Consider the following 25,827-nt stretch of genomic DNA (forward strand, 5'->3'; position numbering starts at 1 on the left):
TATTAGAAACAAGACCATCTTTACAAGTTAAACGTTTTGCAAATTAAAATTTTCAGTGTAAGCACAGTGGGCAATTGTTAGGAAATAATTAATGCAGCACACGTCCTGCATTGCATTTGGTCAAAGTAAATATCTTTCAGCAGGTTTGGCTTTGCATTATAATCTAGGTCTCAGAGAACTGCAAAGGGCAAGTGACACAAGATGCATTTGGTTTTATTGTTTGGCACTTATAACTGGTTTATGTCCCTAAAACTCATTTATACCAAGGACCAGAATGTATTATATCTGATCCTGACCTTGAACTGGCTTAATATTAATAGCCTTGGGCCAGGAGTTTTAGTCTTTCCAATAATTACTTGTAAGATGGAAAAGCATCATTTAGTATTTTGGACATTTGCACATATAGCTGCCTAGTATTAACAAGTGAGTTGGTCATTTTGAGGCCCGGGGCGACATGGAGCCTCTTGTATCCTCAGAACTTGGAATGACTCAGGTCATTGGTATTTATGCTAGCAGCTATGACTAGTTTCCTGACTTCAGAAAGGTATATTTGCCTTGGAAGAAAGGCCTTTGTTTTAATTCTCCAACTCTTCTGGGATCTTGTTAGTTTTTGTGCTTTATGTACTTCTGTGAAATATTAAAATGTGATATCATTTACTTTATAATGTCATTTCTTATCATTTCTGATAATCTCTAATAATTACCAAATAAACTATATGACCACATGTATTATATATGCATTCATATAATATATGGAATATTAATTTAATTTAATTATGAAAGCTCTTCTTTGAGTTTCTAAAATGTTTATTGGGCCTTGCTAGCATCACAGATATAAAGATAATGATCTCACACTCTCATGACTACAGTCAGCTTTCTAAAAGCACTAGTGTCTTGATAGACACTAATATACTAATGTGATATAATAATATACTAATAATTGATGACTTCAGGCACTGAAAACTGGGCAACTTCTCAGACACCCCTCTTGCCCATGTGGCCTTGGTACCTCTCCTTTTGAGACCCATGTGCTATAAGCAGGATGACATGCAGTGATATTCTTTTCTTTCAGTTGGTGAGTTTGTAAGCGATGCCCTGCTCGTTCCTGACAAATGCAAATTCTTACACCAGGAGCGGATGGATGTTTGTGAGACCCACCTTCACTGGCATACCGTCGCCAAAGAGGTACCGGTCTTCAGTTCTTCTAACAAAGTGAAAATTTCCTAGGGATATACTTGCATCGTTTTTTGAGAGCATTTTGAAAGAACAACTTATTGATAACTTAAGTTCTACAAAGAAAAAAAAAACCCTACAATTGTCCATAGACTTTTTTAATAGACTTTATTTTGCATAGTAACTTTAAGTTCACAGTGAAAGTGAACAGAAGCTAGAGCATTCTCATGCACCCTGTCCACACAAGTGCTCAGCTCTTTGCTCATGAATATTTCCATGGAATCAAAGCTATGAGTCCTGGTGGCTCATACCTGGAATCCTAGCTACTCAGGAGGCTGAGATATGAGGATCACAGTTTAAAGCAATCCAGGGTAGGAAATTCCATGACACTCTCATCTGCAATGAACAACTCAAAAACCAAAAAAACACAAAAAACAAAAGCTGGAATAGGCGCTGTGGCTCAAGTGGTAGAGTGGTTACCTTGAGCAAAAACGCACAGGGACAGCGCCCAGGCCCAGAGTTCAAGCCCCAGGACCAGCAAAACAAAACACAACTATGATACCTCTAAAATTCATTATATCTGTGCTGTTTTTTAATTACAATATAATTTTATTTTTTTCATCCCAGCTAACTATGGTTGATACAGCAGAGGAACAGGGAATGAGCTTGTAGACTTAACCATGAAAGCTGCAGTCAGCTTTCTGTTTTAACTTACATCATCCAGCTTGCTATTCAACAAGTCACACTGCCACTTTCATTTTTTTTCATCTAGGAAGTCAGTGTGTAGCATCAAATCCATCCCTTGGCTAACCTTTACTTTTGGTAAAATCAGTAAAAATAAATAAATAAATAAATAAATAAATGAGAACATCAGTATAACATAACCGCTTTGGAGAGTTATCGCCACCCTGGAATCTCTGTCCCTTGAACAGAAAGCTTTTCTCCTAACCAATGTAGGTGTACTGTAATTTATTTTTGGCAAGATGGTGAAATAAGTTTCCAAGAATTAGGCTCCTGTGTCTAGCTCGGGTATTCTTGATAGATTCAATTTTACACCCCATTTCCTCCCCAGGAACATGGGACTTTATTTTTGGTCATAATTGGAGGAAAAGGCGCTACTAGCACAGAGTGGCTATATTACAAGGAAATTTGTTAACCATACTACCATGATTGAGAGAGTCCCTCCTCCTACCTTGCCTCTTCAATAAGTCCAAAATGTCAATAGTATTAAGCTTTGAAACTGTGCTGTGGTTCAACTTATCCATGTATCATAATCTTAAAACAGGTAGAAAAAACATTCACTTAAGATTTAGCATTATTTTTGTTAAAGTAAGAAAACATTTTTCACTCAGTATAAGTTAAAATATGGTTTTCTTTATATAAAGATGTGTTTTAGAGGCTGAAGGGCTTGTCGAGCATTGAGGACAACAACCACCTAATTTGAATCTCAGCTCCCCATTTTTCTAAGTTTGCAAGAGAAGATTTCTCCTCTTCTAAGACATACAAATGAATAGTAGCTATGAGGCATACATCCTGTAATACTTTCAATGTTTACCTACGTGTGTTGAATTATTCATCTTTGCTTTGTCACCAGTAGATCATTACTGAGTTCTCTGTTAGTTCAGATTTGTGCAATTTTAGTAAATCCCTGGGAATAAAAAAGATTGAAAAAGAAATCTCTGCTGACTACAAGTTATGATTTGTCGTGGCTACAGAGGATGATTTCTTCTCTTTCTGGAATTGTTACTCTGGGAAGTAAGCCAGGAGACTTAGATGTCTTGAATAAGACAGATCCAAAGGGAGAGAAACTTACATCTGAACTGGAGGTGGGAGTGGGTTGAAGAGGTACAAGGAACTTTCATAAATTCCTGCTACACCAATAAAGTCAGAAAGCATAAATTCTCTAATAAGTGCAGCCTGCACTTACATCTTTTACCTGGTTTTTATTCCACCTCTGTTGCATAACATGTTCTTGCGAAATAAATAACCTAGGCCGAAGACCCTGTTGTAAATATATTCAAATAGCAAGTAGTCTCTTCCCTTGTAAGATTAGCCCTTAATATGTTGGATCTCTATAAGGTTTTGTTACACTGAAGCCCACCCATGCTGCTCCCTCTCTGTTTTCCTCCTGCCCTTTGTAGACCTGCAGTGAGAAGAGCACCAACTTGCATGACTATGGCATGTTGCTGCCCTGTGGAATCGACAAGTTCCGAGGTGTGGAGTTTGTGTGCTGCCCACTGGCTGAAGAAAGTGAGAATGTTGACTCTGCTGACGCAGAAGAGGATGACTCAGATGTCTGGTGGGGCGGAGCAGACACAGATTATGCAGATGGAAGGTAAGGTGCCCTGTATGTTGGATCCTATAGGTGCCAAACCATCCTGTATATAATGTTTCTTCTAGAAATGGGCTTTTCTAGAGCTCATGAAAAAAGATCTCTGCTCACTTCTGTCCAAGTTTGCTGTTGGGAAAAAAAATATCTTAACTTTGAAGTTCTGTTATAATTATGGCACATTATTTGATTTTTTATGTGATTGATCCGCTGTCGTGGAGTTGGTTTTAACTATTTTATTTTAATCTTGTGAATAGAGATCAAAATTTCACCCAGGTTATAGTGAATGGCTGGTAGTTCCAACAAAGCATTGAAATCTGAGGTAATTCATAGAATTCTGTGTTGATCTATAATTTGGAAATACTGTTTAGGCACTCTTCTGCATTCTTTGGTCAGTCATTAGCACAGTGCAAATTTCTGTTAAGAATGAGTTGGGGCCTGTTATGGTGGCTCCAGCTTGTAATCTGTGCTACTTGGGATTCAGGGGTCCGGGAAACCAACCTTGGAGTCCAGCCTAGACAACAAATATATCTGTGAGACTCCATCTTAACGGGTGCCTAGTTTTAGTGGTGTGCCATTCCCAGTGACATGGGAAGCCCAATCAGTGTATTTGAAAGTGAGAGTAAGGAACCAAAGAAGATGACAGCCTCTTGGCTACTGGTGGTTTGGTATAAGCCTCCAACTTGGAGTCTTGTCTGGGAGGGTCACCTAATGGTTATGATGGTCTGGATACCTGCTGCCCAGCAAAAAGGAGAAGAGTATAGAGATTTATATCAGTAGGACAGTGAGGAAGGGACTCAATATTCGATGGCCTATTCTCAGTGTTTATGGAGTCCCCTTCATATCCCTCTGGCCATGTCTCCTTTGTTCTGTCATCTAAGGAAGAGGCAGCTGTCTCTTGCACTTGTCTGCTTGAGGGTCGTCAGGGTTGTTGTCTTTGCCAAGGCACTATCTCTCTCTGTCTTCCAGAGTGTTCAGGAAGAAGTGGTGTTTTCTCTGCTGTCCTCTCTCTCTCCCTATCTACCTACATTTTTTTTTCTGTGACTCTCTCTTATACCCTGCCTCTCAGTTGGAACCCCAACTGGCCTCAAGGAAAAGAGGTGCTGACTGATCTGGTTTCTTCCATCTGAGGAGGGATGTCAATCAGGAAGGAAACCAGGGTCCCCAAGGTATAGGATGATTGGTCCAGTGGTTCCTGGTGGATATTCATGTGGGGTTTCATTTCCATAGCCATGTGGAGCTTAACAGCCTCCAGGCCAGAGGAAACAAACTCACTGAATCTGTTGAGATGGACATGGGTTGAAGATCCAGACTCCCATTATTCCCAGGGCTAGTCCCAGATCGAGGAGGATGTATAGCATCTGATTCCCAAGGCCTGCCCAAGAGCTGCCCGCCAACCTGCTTGAGGCTTTTTCTACAAAGTCTGTAATATTTTGTTCAATTTGTTCTGTCCTATTAACATAAAAGCAACACTGATAGGTTTCCAAACTGGACATTAAATATAAAGCACAGACTTACAGTGTAATGTTTCCTGACTGCAGGCACAGATTTTTATAAGTATGCAGAAGTCCATGTATACTGCAGAAACCTAGCTGCCTTCAATGAGGGTTCTTCCAACACTTTTGCCTAATTTTGTCAGGACTTGCTTTTGGTTAGTCAGACTCTTTTGTGTTCTCTCTTTACCAAGTTAAAAAAATAATCATACTCAGTGTCACTGGATATAAAACTAAGCAATTAAAAATAAGTGCATTTCAAAGAATAAGAGGAAGAAAAGTGAAAAGCAGACTGTAAGCTAGCAAATACTTCTCAGTGCTTATAAATTTGAAAGGTAATGTTTAAGCCCCCTTCTCCCAGGGCAGAAATCATTGGTGATTGCAGGATTTGCTTCAGAGCCTTTTTAGTGTAGTATGAATTATTTGGGTTCCCCATCATGACTGGTCACCTGAATCTTGGTTTCTACTTATATAGGTGGGGGTAGCTTGACAACTCTTCAGTCACATTTAGATCTGAAAGTCTGGGTGACTTTTTAAAACAAATTCTTGAACTTTAATCATATGATATCAATGCAACTGGTCCTAAAAGGGAAACATTCATTACTTTCAATGGTCATAGGCTTTTGGATGCTTGGTTTGCTTAACTTCCCATGACTGAATTGGTCATGTGCCAAATAAACATCTAGAATGGTGAGTAACCAAGGAAAGTTCCAAGGCTGGTGTTAAACTTAAAAAACAGTGTGACTCTCTGTCAGTATTGGTAACCTTTCATTCATGGTAATTCTTATAGATGGGACTTGCATTTTTTTAAATTACTAGCATAAATTACATGCACATAAATTACATGTACTTTGATCAGATTCATAACATTTAGATTTCTCTTTCTTACTCCACCTTCTTCTCCCTTATTTTTAACAAATTTTAGTGGATTTCATTATATTATTTATGTATGTAATGTATATATTTATGTATTTACAATATATAAGAATGTTTAAATATATAAACTATATCTGAAAATATGTATTATAATAATATGAAATATATAATACAAAATTTATGAAATATATTTTAAATGAAATATGTCATAAATATATAAATATGTGGTATATATAAATACATAAATATATATGTGTACCTCTGTCATTCAAATCCCCTCTCACCCTGTTCTTTTCCTTCCCCTCCTATTTGTTCCACCAAATGTCCCCTTATACAATAGGTATTATTATTATTAATTTAGATTTACATTCTACATGCTGTGTTTGTTATTCTGAGCTTGGTTTGTATCTTCACTTCAATCCATTTTCCTGTACATAACAATTCATTTTTCTTTAAGAGACTTAAAAATTAAAGTGAGAATGACAAACCTTTGTCTATCTCTATTCCCTTTTAATACAGTTTTGTATATCTTGTAAAACCTCTTTTGTGGGGGGGAGGAATAGATTGTAATAGTTCGTAATCTCATCCTATACTCTTTCCAAAGCATTACTAACATTATGTCTTAACGGTGCCAGCTAATCAGTGGTTCTTTCTCTGCTTACATTTCTTCTCATTACTGGAAGTGGATCCATATGGCTTACCTTTCTGACCTTGAGTCCTTTATTTATTTATTACTGTCATCAAGTAACTCGGCATTCTTTGATATCAGATTCCCTAGTTATCCATTCCTGTCTGTTTTCATTGTTACGAAAACCAAACTACAGAATGTGTGCTTATGTATGTTTGTTTTTATAAACATACTGTACAATTTCTTATCCATGCTAGACAATAGTGGGACCACAGTGATAAGCCAAAGGACCTAGCTGTACCGTGTAATCTTGTCGCCCTTTGCCTGTCTTCAGTGATACCACTATACTATATATGTTGATTACCCATTGAAATGATGTCAGACTCCTTTCTGGTCCCCTTCATTTGTACATCAGGTAGCTGCAATATAGTCATCTATTGGACTTGTCCTTTTGAACTAATGTACCCATAAGCTTTTAGCTTTGACCTTCCTCTGTGAACATGATTTCCTGATCCACACCCCAAACACTAATCCGGTCCTACTGAGTTTCATCCCTCCCTCATGATCCTGATTCACACTTGCAGTCAGTCCATTACTCTTATATTCTTTCTTCTTTGCCTCACATCCCAATTCTCCTAACTTGGTTCAACTCAATAACTATTTCAATACATTTGATTGAATAACACAGACTTACTAGAATTCTTCATATTCCTGGGATTTTTATAGTCCCATGCCTTTTGTGCTTGTTTATCTTGCTTGCTTAGCTGGTGCTCTACTTCTTGTGCTATACTGCCACTCCAGCTTTCTATTGGTTATTTTGGAGATGGAATCTAGCCGACTTTTCTGTGTAGGCTGGCTTCAAACTTCAATCCCCTGTATCTGTCACCTGAGAAACTAGGATCTGCCTGACAACATTTATATTTTCTAAACAGACTTTTGCCAATTTTCTATACCACTTAGAAAAATCAATTTCTCCCTTTAGTTACTTTTGAAGTTTTCCAAGGTATCACATCTAAGGTAACCCTACCAATGAGTTCCATTTCTTATTCATGTGATAATATCAGATGGGATCTTAATGTTTCTCAATTCACCTAATATCCCTATTTGGTCACCTATCCTCTTCCACATAGCAGTTGATCCAAACCAACTCCATTCTCCTTACTGCTCAGTGTCATCCTCTTCCTGATGTACTGATACCCCTTCCCCAGCCATCCAGCTAGGATTTCTCCAATGAGATACCTGTCATTTTTTAGGCATTCAGTATATGTTTGTTTATTCAACCTGTTTGTTGAATAATTAATGGCTCTATCCTTCCTCAGTATCCCTCCTGCTTCTTCCATTCCTTCTGTCTGAACTCTTGATCACCTCCCATATCTTTCTTATATTTAGTGATGTCTGAAGTCCATCTACTTCATGAACTGTCACTTTGAATTCAGATTGTCATTTATTATCATTTATTATCATTTTCTATGACCACCACTACATCAAGGCCCTCCCCCTTCCCTGTTACCCTTGAGGGGTATTTTTTGCTATTGTTGTTGTTTGTATTTCTCTAGGAATACGTTCATACCTTGACTTCAATTCTCATTACTTAGAATTAATGCTACTCTATCCCTTCCTCACTCTCTTTCCAGGTAATTCATTCCCATGTTATATTCCTATTAGACACTTTCTTGCTTTTGATACTAGCTAGAATTTATTTGCAGTTTCTTTTACCCAAGCATAAATTCAAATTCCCCAGTAGATCACTCAGAATTTTCAAGATTACACTTTTTTTTTTGCTTTAAATAGGCCCATCACTGTGTCTGCCCATACTTAATCATATTACCTTATAATCTTTGGCCTTTTTTTATTCCAGGCTTTTATTCCCATTTATTCTGCTTCTCCTAGTTTTTTATTTCTTTTTGTTTTATCAAACAGAGTTAACATGATGAAAATTTATTATGACCTGAAAAAATCATATATTTTAATGTTGAACGGGGGAAAAAAACTTGTCTTTACAAATACTTTGTTTTTTATGCTGTTCTTACCATTTCGTTGTATGTTTTTTTAAGATTCATTGATAGCCTTACATTAGCTTCCATTTAGTTATAGTAATTTCTCTTTATACCTGCCATAGTGAGTCCAAACTACATGTAATTCATGAGTCTGGTATGTCTTATACTTAAATCTTCAATAAATGTTAACCAATTGAATTGCATATTTTCCCTCATAACTCTTAGTAGATATTGTAGTCCATACTTGCATAGTACAGAATCATTCAACATTTTAGCAGTGAGATGTGAAAGAGAATTATACTATAAGCCACATGTATTTTAGCATTTTCTAATAGACAGTAAATGTACAAAGAAACAAGTTTAATTTTAACAAGATATTTTGTTTAATCCAATCTACTTTAAATAACTTCAGCATAATTAATTACCAGTACAGTTAATTATCCAATATAACTATCAAATAATTACCAGGTATAATTTTACATAAGTAATCAATATGAAGTTATTAATAAGATATTCTTCAATCTGTTTTGCTTGTTTCTTTCATAGTTGGCCCTCCAAAATAGTTCTTTTTTGGGGGGGAGGGGCAATGTTAGAGGTTGAAACCAGAAACTTACACATGCTAGGAAGGTATTTACCATTGAGATACACTATCAGCCCACCAGCACATAATTTCACTCACATTACAACTCAGATTAGGTACATTTCAAGGGCTCAATAGTTAAATCATGGGCAGTATCTCCTTAGATAACCTGACTCCCTTGAAAACAAATAGCAAATCTAGCCCAGTGATACATTCTAAGAATGAACCTCTAACTTTCTTATTGTCATTTTGTTCTTTTGTTTTTACCTGATATTTTGCCTTCTAATGACCTCTGTAGACATTCCTATTTGGGGCATTTGTCCACTTCCAAAGTATATCAAACAAATTTTATTGCATAAACATCACAAAATTTGTTTCCCAAAATAGCATGAAAGAGGAAATAATGTTATCCCACAGCTGTTTAATAGCAGGTGGCACAGGTGTTTCTGGCACAATATTAAGCAATGATGTCCTTTTTACAAATGACTATGTGGATGAGGATGCCACAATTCCTTTTTTAGTCTTATAGAAACATTTCTCTTGTCCATTCTGGAGCCTGAGAAAATTCATCTGTATTACCCTCATCTGATTATTTGTAAAGTTTCACTTTCCTGACCACTTTCAGTAATCCTCTGAGTTATCTAGAAATTGCAAAATATCTTCTTCTGTCCAGCCTTTCTTTTTTGTGTCTATGTAGAAAATGGAATGAGTCTGATTTTCAGCAAGGTACTTTGGGACTAGAATAATAACAAGGCGATAATCACCATATTACATCATCTTTCCAGGAAGCCCAGCCTCCTTTCATTTTTCCCTTATGTTGAAATAGTTGGGGAATTATGATGAGGCAATTCTTGGGAAGATAAAATGGGAATTTTTTTAAAATAAAATACGGGAAAAATAAGGTTAAGATCAACAATATGTTTTAGACATATTCTAATGAGTGTTATCACATTATTTGTTTTTTCTCCAACAAAGAGTAAATCTCAGGTTAAAAATCAGTTCTTCTGACAAATAATCAGAACTGCTCAACAGAAACTCATAAAATTATGTCCAGCAGACACCAATCTTATTTCCAGTAGCCTCTCCTGCTTACCAAGAGTTTGCATTTATGTGTGTGACTTGGTGCTTGAAAACACATGGTACAATCTCTTTCAGGTTAGGTGATCAACAAATATTTGAGTTGTATGAAAATGGCATTCACATCACATACACACTCAAATGTTGTCATGGTATCTTAGCGTCAACATATGTAATCAAGACTAATTGGCCTTATAAAAATCAAGACTGACTGGGACTGGGAATGTGGCCTAGTGGACAGAGAGCTTGCTTAGTGTACATGAAACCCTGGGTTCGATTCCCCAGCACCACATATATAGAAAACGGCCAGAAGTGGTGCTGTGGCTCCAGTGGCAGAGTGCTAGCCTTGAGCAAAAGGAAGCCAGGGACAGTGCTCAGGCCCTGAGTTCAAGGCCCAGGACTGGCAAAAAAAAAAAAAAAATCAAGACTGTCATCCTTGATATTCAATAATTTAAAAAAAATTGCACTAGGAATTTCTAAACCTAGGAAAGCAAAAACAAAAACACTGAGACCATAAAAAAAGTTATAATTTCTTCTTAGCTCTTTGTCTCTTGATACTGCTTCTGTATCATTATTTCATTGAACAAAATAGAGTAAAATGAAGTCAAAATGACCAGTAGGATTCATATCTATTTTGGAGGGTTTATTGTGTCTGTGTATAAAAAGTACATTTCTATATTGGCTTTCTTATTTGAACTAGCAATTTGTTTTTATTCTCTAGGGTCAAGTTGCAGCTCTTAAATAAAAATGACAGTAGACAATAATTTCATTAAGTTGAAGTAGTAGCTAAACTCTATTAGCTGTTGGAAAACAGTATATGATTTAAGAACTGAAGAAAGAGAGCAGCATTTCTCAGCTGGGTATGGTTTCTGTTCAGGAGACCTTTGGGAATGTCACATTAGGGTGAAGGGTTAGAATGTGGATGCTACTGTGAGTAGAGCGAGAAACATTGCTTGCTGCTTACTAACCACCACACAGTGCTCAGGGCAACTCTGCAACAAAGGCATTGTGCTGAGATTGAGTAACTCTGACTTAGACATTTCTCTAATATTGGAACTCTAGAGAAATTGTTCTGTTCTAAGAAAATCTTCCATTTAGATTTGGCTTCACTGATAACCTATGAACAAAGAAGCAGACACTGAGGACCAAGCCCTTCATTGTAGTTTTTGTCTAAATAGAAATCAAAACAGATCTTCCTAATTGCATCAAAGCTCAAAGGTGTTAAGGTCAAAATATGATGAAGAGCTATGGATTTTAATGAGGACTTCTAATTTGTTCCTAGTTGTTTTATTCATTCTAATCATTATAACAAATATTTTCCCCCTTACTATCATTACTGTCCATTTTTACTACTTTGAAATAGTAACATATCTTTTCTGGAACAAATTAAATATGTTTTGAAATATGGAATCTTTTATCTTCATACAGAATATTTGTCTGTTACATGCAATTTGAATAATATTCAAACCTGAAAGGATGGTGAGCAGCTATAATCCTAGATACTTGGGAGGTGAAGGTGGTAGGATTATTGTTTGAAGCCAACAGAATGAAGTTAGTGAGAGAGCCTATCTGAAAAACAATCACTAGGACTCAGAAAATGACTCAAGCGATAGAGCACTTGGCTAGAAAGTCTAAGTCCTATCCTCAGTACCACAAAAAAAAAAAAAATGAAGTTTAAAGTATTGTAAGTTTTGAGCATTTGTGTCAGCAGAGAGTTGCCTATAATTTGACTGTAACTACTAGACAGGCGTGGTGACAAACTTCTCTAATTCTAGCTACTTTGGAGGTAAAGGTAGGAAGATCACAAGTTAGAGACCATCCGAGAAAATTTAACAAGATCTTATCTCAAAAACAATATGCAAACAAAAAGGATTGCAGCTTAGCTGAAGTAATAGAGAGCTTGCTTAGCAAGAATAAGACCCTTGAATTAATCCTTAGTACTGCAAATTTAAGAATGTAAGATAGGTAGGTACGTGGATGGATGGATGGATGGATGGATGGATGGATGATGGATGGATGGATAGATAGGGACTTGACTTCAAGTTTTACTTAGTCTCTTATATTGCTTTGATTGTAGTTAAATATGCAATTTTCATTTTTAACACTATGCACATGTGTTTTCCGTTTATTAGCTTTATCATTATCTCTTTAATTATGCTAATTGTGCCTTCAAAATGTATCCATCTGCCTCATGGCTGTCAGACATGCGTTTGATGCCTGTGATCAGCAGAGGGGGCAGAATTTTAATCAGTTTCATCCCTTCAGTCAGTATAGATGGCGTTGGCTAAGGCTGGGTTTGTACATGGTAGCATTCTGGGTATAGTTGAAAGCCAATTTCATTGTGGTCTCTGTTCCCCAAGAACTTTTCTTAAAAACAACACCAGGTAGTATCATAAGAGGATGCATTTCACAATTATGTTCTTGGGAGTTTTTGAAAACTTGTCATTCTGTTAAATAGTAAGTCTCACAATAATATCTCCCAGTTCTCCAGGATTTGTGAAGCATTCCACAGCCTTACCTGCTGTCAGGATCTCATGCGAATTTAAGAATTTGCAACATTCTGTCTTTAAAACTGGATTAGAGAAAGAGGAATTGCTTCATTAGGTCATACAGTTTCTTACTTTTATGAAATTCTTTCAGTAGATAATCTTCCAGCTTCTTTTCTGCCTTGTATTTTAAGGAAGTTGTATTACATGCCAGAGAGAGAAATAACTTTAGAGGGCACAAGCAAATCGAGATAAATGAAAGCCATACATTTTTGTCCATATATTTTGTTGATGGGTCCAGTAAGAAAGGATTTGATGAAACAGCTTATGGCTTTGAGAGTGACTGTCAGAATACTGGCTTGGCAGATTCTGTCACTGTCTCAGGCCATCTGACTATTGTACTGAAATAAAGGCACTAATTTGGAAATGATGAATAGGAGGAGAAAAGCGGGAGCTTGCCTTTCTCTCTTGAGGAAAGTGATTGCCAATTCTGAAGTCTTACTAGAAATGCTGCATTTCTGTATTTAATAAACTTGGGTCAGGCCTGTGTCAAGAAGAAAAACAAAAACAAATTCAATGAACTTAACCATATTACAGATGTGAAGCCAAATCATGGAGTTTGTTTTGGTCTTCAAGCAGGTGATGGCTAGGATAAAAGATGCCTTCACAGTGCAGGGCTGGTGTGCTGTCATCTGGGCTACATTGGGCAATGAAACTAAGTATGCTTGAGACCTAGGGACACAGGCCCCTAGTAACAGGAAATCACTCAGTTAGGAGTCTTCAAACAGCACATTCGACAGTTCAAATTTCCTAGCTACATGATAGTAGGAAAACACAGACTCTAATGATATTAACTCTAGTCTGGCATGACAACAAAACACTAATTCTTGTTGAATATCTGAATATTGTCATCTTTAGTTTATTTCATATTTTATTGTCATAAGTAAAAGTGATCGTTAAAATCTAGCCAGCAACAATGGGCACACATGTAATTCATGCTATTTGAGAGACATTAATAGGAGAGTTCTGATTTGAGTCCAGTCTAGGACAAAGTCAGTAAGACCTTTTCTCATAAATAGGCCAGGTTGGGGTAGAAGAGTGTTCAGTTGATAGAATGCTGGCCAGTGGCATCAGGTACATCGTTCAAGTCCTAGTCTTGGACCTAAAAAAAAAAAAACGCAAAACGAAAACCAGCAGGCCAGGTATAATGGGATATACCTGCAATTCCTGTTATGCAAGAGACAGAAGTAAGGGGATCATAGTACCAGGACATCTATGCAAAAGCATATGACCCTATCTTAGAAAATAAAATGACCTGGGGTATAGCTTAGATGGCAGAGAATTTATTTGGCAAGTGTGAGATCCTAAATTCAATCTCCAACTGGATGGATGGATGGATAAATAGATTTGCTTTCAGCTCAAAATCTATATATTCAGTATATTAGGCCAAAAGAAGCATGTAGTATAAACTAGTATGGCTAGCCTACCACAAAGAACTCAACAAAATGATAACACATCTGTTTGTTTTAGAAAGAAGTTAGTCTTTAGGACAATATTTCAGAGACATTCAGAAGTATTCCTTTGATTATAGTAAGCAAAGTTCCCAAGTAGGAACTTTAGATTTCTCTTTCCTTCCCCATATTTATGGAGCCATATTTTCAAGAGCTCTCTTGTAAAATGTAAAATTGTAGATGATGAACTATCTCATTGAGCTGGAGCCAAACCCTAGAACTTTACATAAGTAGGTAAGTAAAATGACTTTTGCTTCAAAAGTATCTTTGAAGGTGAAAAGTGTGCTTTAATATACCTTCTTGAGTGTGTGAATTTATCTTTAACATGGGAAACGTGGTAAACTAATGACAGTGTTTTCTTTCAGACTTAATAGATCAGAAAACATAAGGAACTGGCGTATAGGGTTGTTTTTAACATACAGTGTTCTGAATGAGGTCAGAGCCATTGTGAGTCAATCAAATCATTACTTCACCTATTGTCCCATGACCATTATACTGTATTCTTTAAGAAAACAGGTCTTTTAAAAGTGTAGGCTTTGTAATGATTATAGTCAATAATAACAGATAATGAGTTCTTAAGCTCTTTTGTTCTGGATGAGATTGAGAACCTTATTAGAGTCTATTCTAGTAGCAAATAATTAAGACATTCTTATTTTTATTAATTTAAATATGTGAGAATTTTTTTAATTTAGATAAGCAAAATACCAAAATACTTGATTTCCTATTGGAAAATGACTATAAAACTAAGGTAGAATTAGTTAGGCTCTTTTGGATATTTTAAATAGAAATTTAATAGCTATTCAAATAGTACTGAAGACATTCTGCTTTCAACTCTGAACTTGTATTTCAAGGCCTGCAATTTTGTATTTATATTTCAGAAGCAGCAGAATCATTGTATCTTAAACTCTAATAAATAAGGGAAACTATATCATAGTGTTAATTTCCTACCTCCTGGAGTATGTTGTTCATTTGTTTTCCATTGTACAACCTTGGAATGTTCTGTTAATCAGTTAGCCTCAAGCAGTTCTCGGGAGAATTTTATAGCTACTATTTTTGGAAAACTAGAGCCAAGGAGGCATACACATATCAGAAGTGGTAATGAAGCACTTTGATTTTATGACAATGTGTTTACAAGGTAGTCCCAGGAGAGCGACATTGCATTTAGTGTAATTTAATGAGGGAAGAGCTAATCACAGGCAGGTAAGATGCTAAGTCCACAGACACAGCATTTTTAGGTTCCTATCGCATTGAGTCCAGTCCCATGTATATCTCCTTGGTGTGGGAGCTCCCTTACCAATGCTCCGCACATACCATAGTAGGAGGTTGCTCTTTCTTGCTTCCTTCCATTTGGGGATGATTTTTTTCTCATACGTACATTGATAAATAATGCTGTCTTTAGGGTGCTATGTTTAGGATATTGGTGGTTTTTGGCCATGATACCTAAACCAAAGGATGCTTTTATATTATCACTAGTTGTAGTGGCAGGTAACTCCATTTTATGTCCAATCAGACTACCAGAATAGGTTCAGTCATCACTAGGCTTAGAAATCCAAGTTTCCATAGGACAAATTTATCATCGTAAAACACTTCTTGGCCAATGAGTACACCATTATAATCTGTCATCCTTGCCATTTCTCAGAAAACTTTCTTGCTAATTAATGTAATGTATTCATCATTGTCATTTCTAACCTATTATGTTTTTTTGCTCAGGATTTTTAGAATTTTGCTTGTTGATCATTGGTTTATGACTGTATGTCAGGCCCTCATCTCAACTACCATCTTCATAGATGTTAAGATAATGGCCAGCATCTGCCTGCTTGTCTAGTATCACTCATTCCTCTCCTCCTTTCTCTGCTGACTTAGTATCAGACAAGTCACCATGGCAAGCTTTTCTCACCACAGGGTGAATATATCAACTGCAGACCAGGGATTTTCCCAGGATCCTGTGAAGCTTCTTCCCATCTTCATGTGAATGAATTCCATTGTTCACTCTGCTGAAGAACACACTCTCTCCTCATCTTCAGCCTCTGCAGCCTATTTATTTCCATCCTGATACTCATCGCATTGTAGCGTTTTCTTTTTTTCAAATTTTTATTGTAAAGGTGATGTACACAGGGGTTACAGTTATATAAATAAGGTAGTAAGTACATTTCTTTTTGAACAGTGTTACCCCCTCCTTCATTTTCTCCCACTTCCACCCCACACACCCCTCCTCCCCAAGCTATACAGTTGATTTCCAATATAGTGTCTCCTGAGGATCACTATTGCATTGGTTCACCCTTAGTTGTGACCTTTTTGTGATTCTCCTTCAACCTGTTGTCACTGGGTGTTTTGTTTTTTTTTAAATTTCTATATCCGTTGTCTTGTATATAAGTTTATCTGATTTGTAGAAGGGAAAAAGAATCATGTTTTAGCATTTTCTTTGTTATCTATTTTTCTTGCCAATAAAATGTAACCTCTGAAGGCTGAGAGCTTACCTTTTTCTCTTTTAGAGCCTCACACTGAGGTGATTTTTTAAGAGCATATCCAGTTTGACTAACATTTGCTGAAAAAAACGTGAACTTTCTTATAGTCTCCCTTATTCGTAGTTTTAGTTTCTATGGTCTAAACATTAAGATTTCAGAAAGAAACAACGTATAGATTTTTAAATTCCACTGTATTTTGAGAAGCGTGGTAAGATCTTGTGGCATCTGCTCCATTTTGCTCTGGACACAAACAATTGCTTTTTCCAGCACATCCATGCTGTGTATACTCCCTGACTGTTAGTCTCTGTAGACTTCTCAGTTATCAGTTCAGTGGGTAAGGTATCACAGTGCTGCATTCAGATAACCCTTATTTTTACTAAATAATGGCTCCATAGTGCAAAATTTGTGATGTTGGCAATTTGGGTTTTCCAAGAGAAACCATAAAGTGTCTTCTCATATCATTGCAAGAAGGGCAAAGGGTGAGTTTACTACAATAAAATGCTTAGAGGAAAGAGAATGCATATTCACATAACTTTGATTATGGTCTGTTATGATTGTTTTTTATTATTAGTTATTTTTACTCTTTTACCATTACGTATTCTCCTTTGTAATAGCCATGCATGTACAAGAAAATTTGGATCACTGATCACTGTATTTTCAGGCATCTGGTGGGGGTCTTGGAATATATACTCACACATGGTTGTTTGGGACATGGTTCATGACTAGGTTCATAAATGACACTAGAAAATATCTTCTCGGGAAATTTTTGACATAGATCTGACTTGAAACAGTCTTGAAACATATTTGTGGAGCAAGAAGGGAAGGAAGGAGAAACCATGCAATTATACTTCCAAAGCCAGACTCGGTTTCCACTTCTCTGTGATATCATAATAGAGCATATTAGCAATGCACCCAGTGAGTATCCATCTGGTCTCTTATCTGTGGCTTTTAGGAGTGGTAGCTCTTTAGTTTTTCTTTAAAAAAAAAAAGCAAAAATATGCAGTGCTATTTAATAGAAATAGAAAGACACTGCCTGGAAGATCTTTGTACTTATGGTCCAAATTTCTAGTTCTTTATCTCCAGCTGTCTACCAGATGCTTCTTCACAGTCTCTCCTATCTCTCATAATCAAAGCTGAATCTAGTAACTTCTGTTCCTTGGTGCCTGCTCTTTCTGATGTATCCTCTGTTGCTATTAGTAACCATCTCCATCCCTTCTCTCCATCTTGAAGCATCAGGTTCATATTCTCACTAACCTCCTTCATCAGATGGTCACAGATTTTGTTATTTCTCAACCTTCACTTCCCTCATCTTCCTTACCCATCACTCCTTCACCTGTATGTTTTCCATGCTTCCACCAGCCCATCGCTTATTAAAGCACCGTGAATGAGACATATTTCTGCTTACCGTCAATCTCACCTCCCATCCCTTATTGATCAGATTTTTTTAGTTTCTGTATGCTTCTTTCAAATGTTGTAAATACGTTACACAGTGACCCATCCTCAGGAAGAATATGAAGGAATGAATGCAGCTTTTTGAAAGGCTTTTTTTCAGTTATATAGAGAAGGATTTTGCTGTTACATCTCCACATATGCTAATGCTATATTGCAATCAGTTTCATCCCTCTATCAACTTGGCCTCTACCCTTCCCTCTAACCAACAGCATCCCTAGTAGGTTTCTTTGTTCTGCTTTCATCGTTGCAAATAATCTATTTCAACAGAATTCAATTTTCTTCATCTTCCTCTAGGAGCATCCCATTCCTGATAGTCCCCACCTGCTTATGGAGTCTATTTCTCTTCCTTCCCATCCCCCTATTGGTCTTCAGCTTTTGTTGAATTTCTCTATACTACCCCCATATATGCTCATGGTGTTACACAATTATGCATCCCCTTCCAGTTTTTCATTCTTCCTTCTCCTTTTCCTCTTGAGTAAATTCAGCTTTTTAAGGCTTTATTTAATTTCTGCAGGGAGCTTGTTCATCTTCACAGCCAAACTGAGAGGGAAGTTCGGAGATGTCCCATATGTCTCTTACTTCTCCATGCCAAACTCCCCTGATGGCAATTTGTCCACCAGAGTGGTCTATTTGGACAGTGATATATGGCTACCATTATGGGATCATTCTGAACAGTTTGACTTCACTAAAGAGCTTCAGTAATCTTCCTGTTGCTCCTCTCCCTTTAATCCCTAGGAGGTATACTGTATTAGTCTACTTACTGTCTGTATCATTTTATTTTTTCCAGATTGTCATGTGACGTGTGTGTGCACGTGCGCGTGCGCGCGCAGTCTTGAACTCAGAATCTCGGTACTGGCCCTAAGTTTCTTTGTTCAAGGCTAGCACTCTACCACAGCTGCTCTTCTTGCTTTTTTGGGGGGAGGGGAGGGTAATTGGAGATAATATGAGTCTCCCAGATTTTCTTCTATCTGGGCTGGCTTTGAACCATGATGTTCAGATTTCAGCCTCCCAAGAAGTTAGGGTTACAGGCATAAGCCACTGGCACCTGGCTAGTCATGTGACTTTTTTTTAAAAGACAATGCAGATAATAAATTGTTTTGCATGAGGGTATTAAGAAGTTAGCAAGTTGTACAAGAAATATACCCACTGCCTTACGTATGAAACTGTAACCCCTCTGTGCATTACTTTGACAATAAATAATTATTTTTAAAAAAGAATTAAAGCTTGTATGTGAATCATGCTATCTAAAGAGATTCTCGGAGGCAACTACAAGTGGGATTATGTCAAAGTCAGCCTTTATATGAAAATGAAAGGATTGTTTTTGTGATATGGTTTATCTTTCACCAAAGTAATATCTTTCAAGCTGACACACAAAATTTTTTCATCAGTGATTTATTTCCTCATACTAAGTCCTTTTGACCTTCTATTACATCTCATGCTCCTAGGATGTTCAGCATTTGCAGAACCTTTCTCATTCTGTAGGAGTATTTCTCATTCATTTAAATATTTAGAAGTATTTAAAACCTGGGAAACCCATCTGCTGTGGGCAGACAGCCTTTCAAGTCTATGAATGTGATCTGAACATTCTACCAACTTATCCACTGATTATTGTTTTGTTAGTTTTTAGTTAACTTTTTTTTTAATAAAGAAACCTCTTTAGTGTTCGGCCTCATATTTTCATAAACATCTCCCTTGAGTTTTCTTTTCAAAATTGGCTCACCTTATTCACATCACAAAACAGCTGTCTGTCATTTTAAGTGATGACAGAAAAGTAAGATTTGTTTTTTTCCTCCTATTGTTTTCTGATACATTGTGGGCATGGTTCATTTTCTTTGAAAAGCTGTGACACCATTATTACACCATTGTATGTTTCTGCTTTAAATAGTGTCCCAATTGATAATTGAATTCATGGGCATCTAAATTTAATTCTAAATCAAAGCTATAGTATTAAGAACTGGACCTAAGTTCTCTAGGCCACGTAATTTAATTCCTCTACCAGTTGAACTATTATGTATCTCTGCTCCTTGCTATTATGCCAGCAAATTACACAAGCAGATGCAGCCATCCCTAATGGCCATGTAATTCCCTCTGTTTGATGGCTAGACAAATAACAGAATGCAAATCACTGTAAACAGCTCTTCCCATAGGCATTTTTTTCCCCTCTTTGGAGCCTTAACAGCAACATGCAGAGAATGCTCGGGAGGCACTAGGGTAGGTTGAGGGTCCTGGTTTCAATGTCCCCTCTTCTATCTTAAGCCTACATCATGCACTTGGACCTTGTTCCTCCAGCCACAGTTCAAGAGCTATACTAGCTTATTGGCCCCCCTACCTCTGGCTTCCCTTAAATTTTAAATTGGAGAACTAACTTATATTGTACCTAATGATTTGTTTGAATAAAGAAGAAATCTGAAACACAGTAAACTCACTCATGATGTACATCAAGCCATAGTTATTACTCACTTGTTGTATAATATTGGGATTCAGTAGAATGCAAAAGTGGTGCTTGGAGGAAAGATTGGGCCAGATGAGTCAACTATTACGTATTCTTTTGAAATAGTGCTCAAGAAGTAGACTTCTGCTTCAAAATTTTTGAGCAGGGAATCAAGAAATCAGTTATTTCAATATGCTTTATTGAAGCAGATAAAGGCTATGCCATCTTATTATCAGTGAAAATAACTGGTTATGATCTTCTCTATATTAACAGTTTATGCATTGACACACAAACTGTCCTTTCTAATACTTTTCTTTGTATTCTTCAGGCAGATGCTTCAAGCTAGTTTGAATATGTTTATTCATTATCCTTGCATTATATTTAACTAGAGTTGGGAAGATGTCCTACTAGGGAGTCCTACATACTTTTTTAAAGATTTCTTTTTATAAGTCCTGTATTCTCTGCTTGTTCCCAAGGTAGCCATGCCCATCTTTAGTCGACATGTATAAAAAGTCCTTTAAATTTGGAAGTAATCAGAATACTCCCACTGTTGTCATATCCATCACTATTTTTCCATTCTTTCTTCTTTGCGACTGTCCTGTCAGACATTGAAAGTCAAATTTCCAGAACTGTCTTCCTTTCTGTCCTTTAGATCATAGATGGAAGCATACTGTTTTCCTTCTCCAATAAGAGTGAGGCTCTACTTTCTTCCATAATGTTTCATAGGCACCACTTCTCCTCCAAACTGGGAAATTTTGTTCATTGGCTAGAATCAACACAGTAACAACTACCTTCTTCATTTTTTTTTTCCTTTTTGTTGTTGTTGTTTTTCTGAACACATCAAAATGGCAGCGTGGCAGTTCTTAATTCTACTACTATGGTATTACTCCTCATATAGGTCTCTGGGAGCTGCTCTGGTGGTTGAAGTTCTTCACCATAACCAAGTCTTTTTTTCTGTGGTGATCTGACCAAGGGTCTCACTCTCACTCCTCATGCGCTTTCCTATCAAGTGACATGGCATAGCCTTTCAGTATCTAACAGTTACATTCTCATTTCCCTTTATCTTCTTTCTCACTGTGGAGTAACCAGGCCTTCTGAGGCAGACATGTGATTTCCACAAGGATTTCTTATCAGGTCTTTTAAATTTTGCCCTCAGGGTGGCCTTTGGCCATCTGGTCTTTCTGATTTATTAATCTCCATTTGTATATCTATACACAGATATTTCATGCCATAAATATTATTTCTGAACATCTTCCAAATTTTACTGTGGGATGCTGGTTATCTTTGGCCATCATTCTTGGTGCTCTGTGTTTCTTTGATTTTTCAGAATTTTGTTGATTAGCAAACAGCATCATTGTTATTTTGAAGCTTATCAGACACACAGGTTCTCAGGAACTCCTTCAGACACACTGATTCAGAAACATTGGGGTACTTGTTTCTGGTGAGCTGTGTTTTAATAAGTCTAGATAAGTCTAATGCTTACTTGAGAGACAATGAAATATCAGATATTCTGTGAAACATAAGCAATTAACGGAGCAGGGAGTCTGGCCAAGTAATTTCAGTAGGCATCCATGACAAGGTACAGATTGCAGAGCAACGTTTCAGTTTCTTCTTGCTCTTCTGTGTCCAATTTAAACATCCAGTGGCAGGTCTTGAACCAGTTTTCACCTACACTCGTCTGCTACTCTACAGGTACTGTGGTCTTCTTTCATATATGCTGTGAGAAATAATCCCTATATTACACAGGAAATGTGTTTTTATTATCTTTCTTCCCTCCTTTCTTTCTTTCTTTCTTTCTTTCTTTCTTTCTTTCTTTCTTCCTTTTCTTTCTCTCATAGGTATCTTTTTTCGAGTAGTTTTAAGTTTACAGAGAACTGATCTGGAAATACAAAGAGTCTGCTCTGCCTTCTCCAGTTCCCTCTTTTTCTTGAGCATTTTGCATTAATGTAGCTGAACCAATATTGATACATTACCAATAAACAGTGCTCATATTTTACATTCAAGTTATCTATCCTATGAGTTTTGAGAAATACATGATGCTGTGTATATGCCATTAACATTTCAGAGTAGTTTTGCTGCCTTAAAAATACTTTGTGTTCCACCCACACATCCTTTCTGTTTTCTGCTTGAACCCTGGAAAACATTGATCTTTCCGTAATCCCTATAATTTTGTCTTTTCTAGTATGTCATGTGATTGGACTCATTATGCTATCTTTCTGCAGCTGTCCATGCTGTCGCCAAGGGTAAAAAGATTTGCAGATCTAATGAACTAAAATCTCTCCTTTGACCTGCTGGATTCAGACTTTGTGAGAGTTTTTGTTGTTGTTTTATCTTCAGTGTCCTTGAGACTGACCAAAGTTCCTTGTTGGCTTTTCTCTTTTGTTTAGTTGACTACTTCACAGTTGTTTCTGTTTGTTCTTACAGTGAAGACAAAGTAGTAGAAGTAGCAGAGGAGGAGGATGTGGCTGATATTGAGGAAGAAGAAGCTGATGAGGAGGAGGATGTGGAGGATGGTGACGAGGTAGAAGAGGAGGCCGAAGAACCCTATGAAGAGGCAAAGGAGAGAACCACCAGCATTGCCACCACCACCACCACCACCACAGAGTCTGTGGAAGAGGTGGTCCGAGGTAATCCCCTGTCCCTGTGGCTTCGTTTGTTGTTTTCATTGGTGTGAAAACAAGTTTTCTGTCCGTTTAAAATTTCAATCTACACATCCCCAATACAGAAACAAAATCTATTTTCTAAAATAACAAGACTTCTTAGACTTGTTGTTTGTTTTTGTTGGCTTGATTGGTTGAATGGGCAGTAATTTTAAACTTTAGTACATAGATTATGCTATGCGTGTATATACTGCTTAGGCTATCCCAGATCATCCTACAAGACTCTGCTTAGGCAGAGTCACCTCAAGGTCATTGTCTCTTTTATTACTGAGACAGAGCAACTTGAATATGAGAAGTGGGCTTTACACTGTCTGATGAAGAGAAATGAGCTTATAGGAAGCTTTTTTTGTAAAAATCTCTCTCAGTTGCATGAGTAGTTGTAATTAGATTTTACTAAGAGAAATTGGTGTCACATTATTTTGTGCTGTGAAATTTAATTGGGATAATTTGTGCTATGCTTAAATTACTTAATTGGAATGTATGACAATTCCTTCTTTAAGAAGAAGCTGTAGTATTAATATCCAAGACGTCCTTTCCTATTGAACTGATTGATGTTCCTGTAGAGAATGTTACAAACCAAATGAACCAAAAACTTCCTTTTTGCCTCCATGAAATTCAGTTCACCTAAATCACCAAATGTTATAACAACTAGTCCGTTTTTCAAGTCAACTTGCTTAAAGGCTCTACATTTGTTTGCAGAGTCACAGAATCTTCTAGAACTAAAATAAATATGAAGTACCTAAATTTTAGTGAATTCTAGTACTTTTAGAGTTCATTCACAAACATTACTTGCTATTGCTACTTACTGTCTTAATAAAAAAAATGAAAGGAAGCCTTTTACTTTTTTATTGAGATGTAATGATTTTAGCTCCATTGTTGTATAGGAGCTTTAAGGCAGTGCTTTCTGCCTGAAGTACTTCAGTTTTTTACGCTGTTTTTTTTTTCTTTTTATCTTTCCTTTGTTGCATTTTAACAACTTTACTGAGATAATTTACATGTCATAAAATATACTCATTCCAAGTATAATTCAGTAACATCAATAAAATTTTAGTAAACCTAATTGTTTATCCATGCCAGTCCAATCTTAGAACAATTGATCATTCCAGTAATCACCCATTTCCACCTAAGTTCATTCCTACTCACTTGTAAAGTTTTTAATTTGTAGCTGTTATAACAGATTCTTCTGAGTTGATTTTTTCCTAGGTAGCTCAGAATCCAATGGAAATATTACATATTCTTTAAGGAAATGTCATTCTATAACGATTGTTTGACTTTATCATTTTCTACTCAATGTCATTCATTTTAACACTTAAACAGATATGCAAGGATATGTCAGTTTTACTTAAATGGCTGTTCTTCAGATACTTGAGTCATCATTTTCCAGGGTAGCTTGCAACAGTGGTCAATCTGTCAAATCAACTTGCTACTGCTTATTTCTGCAGCTTGGGAAAAAGATTTTTTTTTCAGACTTTTTATCTGGAAATCCATACAGTGGATGACTATGAATTACAATAGGGACCAAACTCCTTTGATCTTCATCCACATAGTTATTTGTATAACAATTCAAGTGTATTTATTCAACATTTAGTATTTAGAGCATTTGTTTGATATAAACCCTTTTTGCTAAGCTAAGTGGAACTTAACATGGACACACTCAGGCTGGCTAGGCCTTATGGGTTTTAATGTCTAATGGGAAATCAAAGCAAACAGATACAAAATCACCTGCTACATAAGAAATATAAACATGGAGCCCTCATCAATGACTAAGGGACAATTACCGGATGCATGCGAGAAGGTTCCATGGATTCTGAAGTAGGACAAGAAGGGCTCATTGTGGTATTTGCTGGTGAATATTGTTATAGGACCCATTAGCGTTAACCAGAAATAGTAAAACCAATAACGTGCTATAGGAAGATACATAGCATGTTTGGGAGATATAGCTTCAGCAAATGTCCTGTATTAAAGAGGCTGAGACATTTTTTGGAAGCGAATGTGAAGGCCTTCAATGCCAAGATAGGAAGCATAAGTATTAACTGAGAGTAACAAATTCACCAGGTATGAATTCAGAATCTCTTCCTGAATTAATGGGCTACCATTATAGACAATGAAGGGATTTGGATTCAAGTGACAGATAAAGAGAGACATAATTTGTGCAGTAATAATACATAAAATTAAGGCCATACTCCAGTAGTCTTATTATTTTCTGTGTTAGTCATGTCCTTCTATTTTTCAGTTTTATGTGTGCCATAGGTAAATAGTAATATGCAACACAGAGAAATATAGGTTAGGATTATGTTCTTTAGAAAGACAGAAGCAGTTAAAATAATTTAAAATACCTCTAGGCTACAGCTTTGGAAAAGCGGTAAGTAAATGTGAAAGGTAATTAGTTCAAACTGTAGTCGCAACTACCCATGAGATACAAATGGGAAGATTCAAGGCCACCACAGGCAAAAATTAGCAAGACTTTATCTCAAAAACAAGCAGGGCCTGATGGTACAGGTTTGAAATGTCAGCTATTCTTAGCTACTTTGGAGGCAAATATACAAAGATCAGCATCTAAAGCCAGCTTGAACAAAAAGCAAGAGACCCTATTTCAAATACAACCTTATAGCCAAAAGACTGGAAGCGCATAGTTCAAGTACATATGTGACTCAAGAGCCCTTTGTTCA

At 36.7% G+C, this 25,827-nt stretch overlaps 1 protein-coding gene and 1 long non-coding RNA gene across 7 annotated transcripts in view; one reads left to right on the top strand and one right to left on the bottom strand.

The window, feature by feature from the left end:
• Positions 1–25,827, top strand: part of LOC125351537 (amyloid beta precursor protein) — a 198,353-nt gene that overhangs the window by 81,437 nt on the left and 91,089 nt on the right. For all 6 annotated transcript variants that reach the window (XM_048346371.1, XM_048346372.1, XM_048346367.1 and 3 more), the window contains exons 4-6: positions 1,073–1,185; positions 3,315–3,508; positions 22,923–23,125. In XM_048346371.1, coding sequence (XP_048202328.1) covers positions 1,073–1,185; positions 3,315–3,508; positions 22,923–23,125 — 510 coding nt within the window. The remainder of the gene's footprint in view (positions 1–1,072; positions 1,186–3,314; positions 3,509–22,922; positions 23,126–25,827) is intronic.
• On the bottom strand, positions 6,478–20,614 carry LOC125351538. Its single transcript, XR_007210968.1, has 3 exons — positions 20,602–20,614; positions 13,356–13,363; positions 6,478–6,731 (listed from the first exon to the last, which is right to left on the bottom strand). It is a non-coding gene; the product is annotated as an uncharacterized LOC125351538 (long non-coding RNA).

The sequence above is a fragment of the Perognathus longimembris genome, chromosome 5, assembly GCF_023159225.1.
Source record: "Perognathus longimembris pacificus isolate PPM17 chromosome 5, ASM2315922v1, whole genome shotgun sequence".
NCBI classification, from domain to species: Eukaryota; Metazoa; Chordata; class Mammalia; order Rodentia; family Heteromyidae; genus Perognathus; species Perognathus longimembris.